Raw genomic sequence first — 12,665 nt, 5'->3', positions numbered from 1 at the left:
GGCATATTACTGTGAGTTTTAAATTATGGGTAAAGAAATGATCCTCAAACTTTTTAGAAAGAGGAAAGCAGTTCCAACAAAAAATCAAGAAGCAAATTATTAGACTTTTAAACCAGAAATTAGAAGACAATGGGGAACACCTTAAAAATATGGAGAGAAAAACTGGGCTGGTGGCACGTGCCTATCATCCCAGTGACAAGGGAGGCTGAAGCAGGAAGATCACAAGTTGGAAGTCAGCCTCAACAACCTAGTGAGAGCCTGTCTCAAAATAAAAAATTAAAAGGGCCAGAGATGTAGCTTAGTAGCAGAGTGCCCCTGGGTTCAATCTCCAGAACCGAAAAGCGAGAAAGAGAGAGAGAAAGAGAGAGAGAGAGAGAGAGAGAGAGAGAGAGAGAGAGAGAGAGAGAGAGAGAGAGAGAGTTATTTAATTTCCAACCTAGAATTCTACATCCAGCTAAACTAACACCCAGGTAGAGGGTTCAATAAACACATTTTCAGATTTCAGCAACCTCAAAAAATTAACCTTCCACAGATATTTCTTGGATAGGGTAGAGGATTTTTCTTTTCCACCAAAAAGAAATATCAAAGAAAAAGAAAGGTATGGTTCCAGGAAATAGGGAACCCAACAAAAGAGACAGGCAAAAGGAATTCCAGGGTGGTGGCGAGAGAATGTGGCAGAGGACAACCTCGCAGCAGACCTGGAAAGCAGGAGTTCATCCTGAAGCGGGAGCATGCAGGCTTCTGAGAGTTTAACCCCAAAATCAAAACAAAAGCAAAATGCTAATTAAGGGAGAGCTGATGTGTCTGACATTACTGAGAGGCATTTTAAGCTTATGTCCAGGAGTTATAGGTATAAATTAGTGACAGTATGTATGTGGTCATGTTAACATAAACATGAAACATGATTTAACCAAAATTTATAATAGAATTCCATTGGGAAGGTGGGAGGAGGTTGCTGGTGTTGGTCTGTGTGCATGGTGGAGTTAAATCTTACTCTATGGCAGGAAGTCAATAGATTCAGCTAAAGTCTAAAATGGTAAAATCAAGAAATGGCAGTGAAGCGAGTTAGGTAGAAAAATGGAGGGAAATGCCAGAGGAAACATCTAAAGGGTTTTAACCTGTTTGCCTTGAGGGATTTGTATGTGGGGCTGGGAACTATTTCCCCTTCTCCCTCGCTCCACTATTAACCCTGTGGTATTATGTTACTTTAGACTAGATAGAGATATTAGTTCTTTACCAAATGTACATTGAGCCACCCTTTCAGCCTCTTATACACCAGAGATAATCATTTCTCTTATGGAGATCAGGGATGATTTTCCAATTAATTAATCAATTAGTTCAACACATCATTATTAAGCACCAATAACCGCTGACCCTGACAAAGCTAGTTTAGTCAGGAAAAGCCTGCCAGACCAGAGTCATCTTCTGAGATGATCCAATTGTGTGGTAATGAATTAAGTGGGAAGTGGCTTAGCTCAGATTTTTCTCCACACGTTTGCCACTGAGGCTCTGGCGGGAGGCGCTTGGGGCAGAGGCAGAGGTGGGACAGCCAGGCTAGCAGGTGGGTGGAGTGGGGGAACCGCCTCCTCCTGGGGGGGGCACTGGATGTGGCAGACCCCTGCTTTCCTCACTGTACCCCATAAACTCTAGGTACTCATGAGTGACAAGGAGTCTTTGTGCAAGTCTGTCCAGGGCTCCATAAGGACACCCTAACTGTGAAAAAGACACTTTAAGCCAATTTAGGGTGCTATGCCTTCCACACCCCCATCCTCAAGCAGTGTGGCCTCATGTACTTACACACACACACACACACACACACACATCCCTTGCCCCGATGGGCTAGCCAGGGCTTCTGGACCAGTAGGAAAGCTTGGTGGGTAGAATCCTCCTTGCAGCATTCCCTGGGGAATCAAGCAGCCCTCAGATTTTTTTGTTCAAGTGAGGGAGCTTCTCTTGAGCTCCTACTCAGAATTCCCAAACATCAGGCACCTAAGGTCCCTGAATTTCTAGGTCCCTCTGGCTTGGAGCTATTGGACCTGAAAGAATTTGATTCCTTGGAGTCTTGCTACCTGGAAGAACACTGGACTTTTCAAAGTAAGACTTGGGCTCAAATCTTAGCTTGGTCTCTTCCTAGATGGTTGAGTGAGGACAAGTCATGTGGTCATTCTGAGTCTCAGTTTTCTCATCAACAAAATGGGAATGGTAACCCCTGGTCTCCCAGATGACTGTAAAGTTTGAGATTAGAGATGTGAAGAAACCTGGTATAGCAACTTAATGAGTCAGCTCTCAATGAATATCAATTGATCCAAGTTGACAGCTGATGAGGTGGCGCAAGACAGGAGCCCAGCAGAACCTGGAACCCAGAAGAGTGGAAGAAAACTGTGTAATCCATCGTCAGCTGCTGGTTGGAAGAGAAACCTTTGGGGAGCACTGGGCAGAGAGCAGACAGGACAGTGTCAGCTTAAGAGGGGAGATCTCTCCTGCTGTGATAGGCTGAATTGTGTACCCTCAAAATTTTAATGTTGAAGTCTGAACTCCTGGTACATCCGAGTAGAGCTCTATTTGGAGGTTACCTTACGGAGGTGACTAAGGTAAAATGAGGTCATGTGGGTGACCCTGATCCATTGTGACTCATGTCCTTACAAGAAGAGGAGATTGAGACAGATACACAGGGGGAAGATCGTGGGAAGACACAGGGAGAAGATGGCCATTGCTATGCCGAGGGGTGAGGCCTCAGAAGATGCCAGCCTTGCAGACACCGTGATCTTAGATTCCAGCCCTCCAAGCCCCTAGGAGATGAGTTCCTGTGGTGTGAGCTGCCTACTTTGTTATGGCAGCCTGAGCAGACTAATGCAGGTCAGGTCTGTCTCCAACTGCAGTGAGACCTTTGTGTGGCATGTAGAAGGCTGGGCAGAAGGTGAGTCAAGAGTGCTGCTCACTTCCAGTGATGTACCATCCCAGGATGGCAGTGAGCAGTGAACAGTGGTTGGTGTAGGTGGTGTGATCCCAACCATAGGCCCAGCCATGGGTCTCCACAAAACATCCTTCCCAGACCTGAGCATCTTTGATTCTGCAACCTCAGTTTCAGAAGCTTCTCTTTGACCCTCAGTGGTAACTGAACCCCTTTCCCCAGCTTCTCAGCCCTGTTTCTCTTCCAGCCTGTCATTTCCTTCACATGGGGGTCTACAGATCTGTGTATACACGCTGTGAGCTACAGGCACACACTCCATCTAGCCTCCACCTCAGACTGAGAACTCCAGGGGGTCTGATCGCATTCCTTTCTCCCTCCCCACCTGCTTTTAGTACTCGCCCTCATCAAACTACTCATAGTTTCTCTGCTTTACAAGTTCTCAGAGACCAGAAAAAGAGGGGAAATAACTCCCAGGCTCTTTGGAAAGGCCCCTCCTAGGAAGAGCTCATGACAGCTGGGCAAGTGGAGTGTCCTGTGTCATTGTCAGGGGCTGGTGCCTGGAGGCCAGAGTTGCAGGCAGTTCCTCTACAGTTCTGCACAGTGCTTCTGTCCTTTTGAGAGCTGCATGATGTGAATAAGAAATCATATTCCAGATGGTCTCTGAGTGGGAAAATGTGTGGCTGATGCCACATGGGGGTCAACGAAAAGTTGGGCAATGGGAGATGATAAGAGGGACTCTTCTCCCTAGTGTCTTTTTCTTGGCCCCAACTCTCCCTGGGAGGAGCCTCAGGGCTGAGCTGCAGCCTCATTATACTATGACTCTGCATGTGAGAGGGGTATTAATAATGCATGCAAATCTGCAAGTTAAATGCTATGTCAAAAATAGAAATGCAATTGTCTACAATAAAATTAAAAACATAAAGTCCTCAAATCCAAAGATTTCTACAGACAGAGTTTCCCATCATCCAGAAGAACAAACCTCTTGCTGCTCGGGAGATTTAAAAAAGGTGCCTCTGCATGGTGACTTCCTCCTCTCTCCCCCACTGCCCGCCTGCAGCAGCCTCTCTCCGGAGGCTGTGCTCAGGGTCTGCTGCGGCCTGTTCTCTTCCACCCCTTCCCCATCCCACCTCACCACCTGCTCCTGGGCAGGATCTCTAAGGATCCAGCCTGCCCATCACAGATCTCTGAAAGGGCCTTTCCCAGAGAACTGTTCAGTGGAGAAGAAATGACCAGGGACGTGAGGGCTGGCAAAGACAGAGAAAACACAGACAGCAGGGCTGGGATTCAGGAGTCCAGAGGCCTGGATTCTAGGCCACCTCACTCTTAACCAGTGATGTGCCCTTGGTGTTACTAGCCCTCCCTGCCCTCAATTCCATCATCCAAGAAAGGAAGGTATGTACAGACCAGTGGTGTTGAAACCTCTTAAAGCTAGGACACATTTTTTTGGGGGGTACTGGGGATTGAACCCAGGATTGCTTTACCACATTCCCAGTCCTTTCTTTAATTTTTTTTTTTTATTTTGAGATAGAATCTCGATAGTTTCTTAGAGCCTCACTAAATTGCTGTGGTTGGCCTCAAACTCCTGTCTGTCCCCTGAGCCCACTGGGCTTATAGGTGTGTACCACAGTGCTTGGTTAGGACACCCTGTTTTGATGTGAACTCTTATCTAGAACCTAAATACAGAAAATAGATTAAAATAGAGCAATGGGGGTGGGGTGGGAGCTAGAGTCCTAATTATTAGGCCCCTGACTCCCATCCTCAACTCAAGAAACTAGAGGGTTGTGTAGAACAAAGAAAGAAATCCTATGGTTTTGATCAATTATTTCCAAATGCAGACACGGCTGCCTTCCTCTGAGTCATCTGGGAGCTTATTAAAGACAGAGATCCCAGAAGGCTCAGGTGGAGCCAGGGAATCTGTATTTAGCCAATCCCATCCTGTCATGGACTCTGGTGTGCAGCCAAGTTTGGACACTGCTGGACCAGATGCGCCCCAAGGTCCTTTCCTTTTCTAAAACATTCTGCCAAGCCTGTGCCAGCATCCCTGGGCCTGTTGTTCATCCCGGCTGCCCCTGTGACCTCTGCATTCACAGCCTCCTGAAATATCTGCTTCTGCTCAGCAGCCCTGTCATCAGGTCCCAGGGGAGGGCAGCCAGCTGTACCAATGATCCCCCCCACCAAAATGGGGTGTGTTTCTGGGGACCAAGCAGGACACAGCCTGGGAGAGTTGGTCTCAGTGCTCTTGTGGCTGCCGTGGGGCCTCAGGCCACAGGCAGAGCCCATGGGCAGAGCCAGTTGGCTGAAAGGAGGTTTGTGGGTAGACTATGGCTTCCAGAAGTGTAAAGCCAGCAGTCAAAGATGCCTCAGCATTTGCAAAGCACTTCAGACATGCAGGGTCTCATCTGAGGCAGGGCAGGGTTCACTGTTGTTAAATCAGTTCTGCACATGGGAAGCAGAGAGCAGGGAAATTGAGGCTTTTTTCAGGGTCAGCATTGGACATGGGACCTGAATTTAGGTCTGTAAGGTTATAAATCCTATCTCCCTTTCCTGCAATGGTTGTTCCAGGTACCAAGACCTGGGTTGGTTGAGGCTACATCAGAAGCACCCGGGATGCTCATTAAAATACAGATTTTTGGGGCCCACAGCATCTGAATGTGTGTGAACACATGGGGGTGAAGTCTTACAAGTTCAGGTGAACCATATCCTGTCTCTTCTCCTTCCCTGGCCCTTTCTGCCATATCTGGCAGCTCATATGAGCACCTATGCCCAAAGACAGAGCCAATCATTTTTTAAAAAATTTTTTCTTTTTTTTAGTTATAGAAAAAAATTTGTTTAATTAAATAATTAATTAATTAATTTTTATGTGGTGCTGAGGATTAAATCCAGCACCTCACACGTGCAAGGGAAGCTCTACCACTGAGCCACAATACAACCCCAGTCCAACAGAGTCAATCTTATGAGAAAAATTTATTTCTTTTGCACGCAAGAGACTACAGGCTCAGGGGCAATAAGCAACTTGCTTTGGCCACACAGCACTTAGATTGCAGACCTGGGGATCCAAGCTGCGTCCATGACACCGTTGACAGAACCTAATAATCCTTATGACCACAAATGGGGGGCTACTCAGGGTGGGAAAGGAATTTAACTTTTCAAGGTGCATGTGAGAGATGCTTAGACCTTTATAGTGTCCCACAGAGAGCCTGAGGGCCCACCTACCGTCCAACCTGGAGGGCAGGCACACTCGCCAGTGATGTGGTGACAGGTGCCCCCATTCTGGCAGGGGCAGCGCAGCTCACAGTGAGCTCCATGGCTCCCAGGCGGGCACAGCTCCTCGCAGCTGCATGGAGAAGTACAGTGTTAGATTCAGCAGCATTTGGATCACTGCCCCAGTGCTGCCAATCCCAATGATCCAGGGCTCCCTAGGAGGCAAGTTATTTAGGAATTAGTATGTCCATAGCCGGTGAACTGTATTAGGCACAGGGTCAGGTGAGATGCAGTACCCATCCTTGCCAGGAGGGGGAAGCAGGGCTCAGATATAATATAATGGAATGTAGTGTACTTGGGCCAATACTTGAGGGATGACTTAAATGTTCTTAGTATGAAAAAGAGTGTTCTTCTGGAGAGGGGGCTGAGGAAGTCTTTCCTAAGAGGAAGACCTTGTTCTTGGGGCTTGGCGGAATTAATTTCAGGAGGATGCCGGGTAAAAGGAATAGCATGAACAAAAGCACAGAGAAGGACCCATGGATTCTGCCTTCAAGAATCTGCCTATATTCAGAGAGGGGCAGAATCTAGTACATGTATCTTCCAGGCTCTGGAAGGCTCCCAACCACCAGGCATTGGGGAGATTGTGCATGGAGTCTCAACCTTGGGTCTTCAGCCAAAGGCTCTGACCTCTAGCGCAAAGGGTCCTGGGAGCTGGCTAGGCATTAGGGCAGGGAGCACCTTCAACCAAGGATGTATCTGTGGTCAGAATCCTTGGCTGCTCCTTTGGGTTCCAGGGCTGTTGGAAAGGTCACAGAACCTTCAACAGGGTTGGGAGGAGAAAGTCCATCGCCTGTGAGAAGGTCTCAGCAAAGCAATATTGGAGGTCCCCTGTCAATGTGGAGTCTCCAGGGAACTGGGGTGAAGGGCTGTTTGGGGGTCTGACAAGAGAAACTGGGAACAGGAACAGGCACAGTAACCCTCCCAAATTGGCACATGATATGTGCCCAGGGCTCTCAACTCCTCTCTATATCTCAGATGGCCTGGAAGGCTCAATCAGGCCCCAGGTGAGCAGAGGCATGTGAATTAAGGTCCGAAGAGAATTCCAAGCTAACATCTGAAGTCCCTCACCAGGAAGGGCCCTCTGGGAAGCCCGTTCAACACGAACGCTTTAGGCCACCCAGGCACAGTTTCAGGTTGGACCAGTCACCTCAAGATCTGGATCAGAGACCCGTGTGGGCAAGGCCAGACTCCACTGGCCTTGGGGTCAGAAGGCAGAAGATGTCACAGCCAGGACTATCCAGACTCATCCTGCTACACGCTGCGAACTGGGAACCGCAGTGCAGCTCTGGTGAGGGCGGCAACATCGCCCCGCCCCAGGCCCCGCCCCGCTCAGCTCCCGCTACTCACTAGACGCCGGTGTAGCCAGGTGCGCAGAGGCACTCTCCTGTGCGAGGGTCGCAGCTGGCACCATGGCGGCACTGGCACGGCAGCTGGCAGCCCTTGCCGTGGGTGCCTGGTGCGCAGAGCTCCTCGCAGCGCCACCCGCGGAAGCCGGCGGCACACACGCAGGCGCCTGTGATGGGGTTACACAGGGCGCCGTTCTGGCACTGGCACCTGTTGCTGCAGTGGGGACCCCAGTGGTCGCTGTCGCAGCCTGCAAGAGAGGGGATAGTCAGGGTTGAAGGTTCCCTGCGGACTTTCCTTGGAAGGAGGTCGGGAATCGATGAGGCCTTCCTGTTTCTGCATCACTTGACCCTGGAGAGGAGGCAGTAAGGAGTGTCCCGGTAGAAACTTTGGCGCCTCATAACCTCCACCAGTTCTTCTACCAAGCCACCGAGATAATCACACAAGCTAAAAACGGCGGTGGGCTTGTTCCCTCAACCCCCCAGCTTTGAAAAGCATCTTCCAGTCTGGCCATTCTCTCCCAGCCAAATCAATGTCCAAGCCTCTTTCTCTCCTGTATTGAAATGCTGGAGTGACAAGCTGCCTCTCTGTAGCTGTGAGACTTTTCTTGGTTGGCTGTCTTTCTCTGCTTCCTCTCCGCATCCACCACCCCTCTTCTCGGTAACTGTATTCCTCTTCCTATTGACTCCCCAGCTCAGTCCAGCTCCCTTTTCTCTTTTTCCTGCCCTCTTCCCTCTCTTCCCACACTCGTTGCTTTTCTCCTCTCTAGTACCTCATACTGGGAACATTTCTGCTAACTCCCTGCCCCTCCCCTGGCTCCATCTTTCCATCATCCTTTTGACTCTTTTTCCCTTTCAGTAACACCTGTGCCCCCTGGTTGCTTCATCTTCAGTTCAATTTCATTCCTTTCCAAGCAGCCAGCTTCAGAAGAGGCAGGAAAAAGAAATGTTTCCCTGGGAGGTAAGAGACAGCTTTCAAGATCTTTATATGTAATTAAATGTTTCAAAGAGTGATCGCTAAGCCAGCTTTACAGACATTCACTCTACAACTGTGGAAAGGGGAGGAATGGTGAGCTCCAGGAAGGTCATACTGCCCGCTGTCACATTCCATTCTGACCCTCACCTGGTGTGTACAGGACACACAATAGCAAGATATCTGCACCACAGCCTCATTCCCCTGAATTCTGGGGTGAGGGTGGGGTGTGGGCTCAGGCATGGACAGGCACAAACAATGTTCTAGGAGAAGTTCAGTGGAGAGAAGGTTGCTTCCAGCTAGGAGATCAGGTGAGGCTTCCCAGGAGAGAGAGCATCTCAAGTGGGCTATAAAAAGTGGCTCACTTGACTGCCTGATAGGGTGACCACCAGTTTTGTTTTCAGCACTAAAAGTCCCACATTCCAGGAGGTCCCGTGCAAGCTGGAATGGTTCCTTGCTCTACTGCTTGAAGACACAGATGATCCGTTGATCTTTGTGCTCCGGATTTCTGGAGTTTAGAAAACTCAGAAAGGAAATAGGTAGTTGAGTGGGATCAGGAAGGTGTCGTGGGGTAGGCTCAGTATGGCCAGATGCAGTGGCATTCAATGTGGAACGTGTGCAAGAGCACAAGATGAGTGTGGCCAGTGAGCACCTGGGTTCTTTGAGGGCCAGAGGACTGGTTGAAGGGATAACTCCATTAGCCCTACCAATCTCCAACCTGTCCCTCCCACTAGCTGACTAGGGTCAGGTGGTCAAAGTCATGGAGCCTGCCCATCATCCTTTAGTAGATGGAACCCCTAAGTCCCAGAATCCCCAACTTGGTTCATCCCTTCTTCATTCCTGCCCTAAATATCCACACAGACAAACTAAGATGACAAATTATTAGTGATCCACACCCCATATTTCCCACTTGGTATTACAGTAGTCAAAAATCAAGTCCATCTACAGTTACAACCTCTACTCATACTGAAAGACTCACACGATAGAGTGACAGTAGCAACCCTGCATAGCCCCGCCCTACCCTGTCTTACAGACACATATCCAGGGAGAAAAAAGAATAGCAGAATTACTTCTGAGGCATTTCTCTCTCTCCTTTGTTGCCAAACACATGTGTTTGGTTCACATAAGCTTAATATACTTTGATTCTATCGTAATAATGACAACCACATTTTTAAATGTTGTGTGCTGGGTGCCATTCTGGAAGTTTTATGTATGTTAGCAAAATTACAATCCTGTGATTTAGATTTTATTATCTCCCCAGTTTACAGATGGGGAGGTAAAGGGTCAGAGGAGTTAAATGATGACCAAGGTGATAGCAAGGTTAGACCCAGGTCTTCCGATCCCCACTCTCCACTACAGGTAAGTGGAACACTTTCTGGAGGCCATCTCAGGAGAGAAACTTACAGGTGGCACTGAGGACAGGACAGCAGGTACAAAGCAAAAGGCCAGGGATACCACAAAGCCTGACCACTCCCTCTCTCTCAGCACTGTGAACCAGGGATCTCTTCATTTTTTGGGAATCACAGTTACTGTCCTAAGACCTTGGTTTTGTAGAAAATCACTGAAGTCCAAGGCCAGTTTGTCCTCAGTGCATCCCAGGGCATACAGCTACTCTTTGCTTATCAGGTGACCTCCATTTTTTCTGGCACAGTCCAAATCCAGTAGGAATGTGGAATGTCATCACGAAGTCCAAATAACACTCGGGGACTTTTATTCCTTTTCTTTTCCTTCCAACGTTTACCAAGCTCCTGTGAATGCTGGGCGGGGTCCTGCCTCTTGGAGTGTTCAGTCTAGTAGGGGCAGGGCCGCTGGAGAAGGAGGCTCAGGCATTGTAGAAGCCCATGTGAATGCCCATCTTTTCAGCCTGACCCTCTGGTTTCTCCCACCACAGACTGGTGTGTGGGCGTGTGTGTACGTGCACCTGTGTATGTTTTATGGGGCTCCTAAAATATGTGGGAAGAGCTCTGCGCACCATGGGAAACCATGGAAATAAATGGAAAATATTTGTAGACTAAACAAGCAAAGCTACTTGGAGCCATTAATAAAAGGGCAAATAGCCCCTCATCTCTAAATTGACAGGAAAAGATTACACTCCATTTAGAATATTCTGATTAAGGAAGCAGGGAGGTGTGTAATCCATTCCAGAGAAATTTCTCCCTGGAGTGATTAAATGGGAAGAGAATGTTAGGGTTCACAGGGATAAACTCCAGTTATCTAGAAAATTCACTTAAAAACACCTCATTCCCCAGCAATGACAGAGAAATGAGGCAGAGCTGCAGCGAGTCAATTATCTACTCTGCTGAAGGTGAATGAAAACTATCATTATTATAATCATAACAGGACGTTGCATTCTATAGACAATTGCAAACTCCTTCCAACTTCGCTTTGGAATGTCACCCCATCACACAAATATTTTTTTTTTTTCTCCTATCACAGACTCTCCTTCCTAATTATATTTGGCCCTGGCTGGTTTTTCAGGTGGCTATGTCTTCTCTGGGCAGCTACTAAAGGCTTAAGGGGCAACCGGAAGTGCATAACTGGTGAGTTCCCCCACTTGGTGACCAAGTCAGACTCTGGGATTCAGCCTTGTGGGCTCCTGGTACCTCACGAGAGGGAGTGGCTTCTCAATGACGTCACCATGGGCAGGCTTTTAACTGGTACCTACATTGATTAAGTAGTTCCTACGCACCAGGCCATAATATAAAGGTATAAAGTGGATTTTTCTCATTTATTGTAGCAGGTGCTATTATTATTGCCATCTTGCAGATAAGGAAGAGAGGCTCAGAGAGGTGAAATAACTTGTCCCAGGTCCCACAGCTAGAGAGTGACTGTGAGTCTGAGCTGCAAACACCTGCTGTCCCGCTGGATGTGGCCTGGGGTTGATGGAAGAGGGACTGGGACTCTGGCAGCCAGCCTGGGCTTAAATAATTAAATAATAACCCATAGAGATGAGACTTTTCATGAATGCCTTATTCAGAGATGGGTTTATGTGTGAATGGTTGTCAGAGGTCCCAGGTTTTCCACAGGTGACCCTATCTCCCATAATTTTATTTTCTTCAGTTACTTTATTGATTGATTTATTCAGAATTTTCCTACCCTATTAAAAGATATGGAACATAAATTTTCCATTTTCATCATTTTAAGTGTATGACCCAGTGGCATTCATTACATTCACAGTGTGTGTGCCTTAACATCACCACTTCCAAACTTTTCCATTACCCCCAAAAGAAACTCCATTAGCAATTAAGCAATAACTCTCTCCTCCAACCCCTTAGCCACCAGGAGACTTTAATTTTCTTTCTTTACGTATTTTCCTCTTCTAGATATTTCATATGAGTGGAATCATATTAGTGTCTTGTGTCTGACTTATTTCACTTAGCACATTTCCAAGGTTCATCCATGTTGTAGCATGATCAGTACTTCATTCTTTTTAATGACTGAATGGTATTGAATATTTCCTATAGAACTGAATATTTCCTATTTTGTTTACCCATTTATGGTTGATGAACACTGGGGTAGTACCCCTATCGACTACTGTGAACAATGCCGCTACCTATGAACACTGACATACCAGCATCCCATTTTTATTTTTGCAGTGCTGGGGACTGAACCCAGGTCTCACATATGCTCAGCAAGTGCTCTACCACTCAGCTACATCCCTAGCCCACAAGTACCTTTTTGAGTTCCTGAGGATCATTTATTAAAGGCACACTAGGTATATTTTTAAGTCTTTGTTGACTTTTCTTTATTAGGAACAATCATTTGGTGGCAACCTTTTTTTTTTTTTTTTTTTTGGGTCACCACTTTTGCATAAGATTTTTAAAAAATTTTTTGCAACCAGGAATTGAACCCAAGGGTGCTTAACCACTGAGCCACATCCCCAGCCCTTTTTAAAAATATTTTATTTAGAGACAGGACCTCACTAAATTGCTGAGGCTGTTTTTGAACTTGTGATCCTCCCGCCTCAGCCTCCTGAGCTGCTGGGATTATAGACATGCACCACTGTGTCTGGCTTGTATCAATTTCTTTACAGAAGCTGTGTAAATTTCTGTGTAAGCTGCCTTGTGTCCAAGCTCTTCCATTAGCCCTGGAGTCTCCCTGGCCCGGGGATGGAGGGGAGCTGGGTGTGTCCTTGTTTTGTGATTGCTTTCCCCCACACCACATACACATTGTCCCA

At 47.4% G+C, this 12,665-nt stretch overlaps 1 protein-coding gene across 10 annotated transcripts in view; it reads right to left on the bottom strand.

The window, feature by feature from the left end:
- The window catches only part of Megf11 (multiple EGF like domains 11), a 325,247-nt gene that overhangs the window by 69,381 nt on the left and 243,201 nt on the right, over positions 1-12,665 (bottom strand). For all 10 annotated transcript variants that reach the window (XM_047538427.1, XM_047538434.1, XM_047538432.1 and 7 more), the window contains 2 exons: positions 7,520-7,766; positions 6,125-6,245 (listed from right to left, as the gene is read on the bottom strand). In XM_047538427.1, coding sequence (XP_047394383.1) covers positions 6,125-6,245; positions 7,520-7,766 — 368 coding nt within the window. The remainder of the gene's footprint in view (positions 1-6,124; positions 6,246-7,519; positions 7,767-12,665) is intronic.

This window comes from Sciurus carolinensis, chromosome 2 (assembly GCF_902686445.1).
Source record: "Sciurus carolinensis chromosome 2, mSciCar1.2, whole genome shotgun sequence".
In the NCBI taxonomy this organism is placed as follows: domain Eukaryota; kingdom Metazoa; phylum Chordata; class Mammalia; order Rodentia; family Sciuridae; genus Sciurus; species Sciurus carolinensis.
The sequence above is the reverse complement of the archived record's forward strand: the minus strand, read 5'-3'. Positions and strand labels throughout refer to the sequence as shown.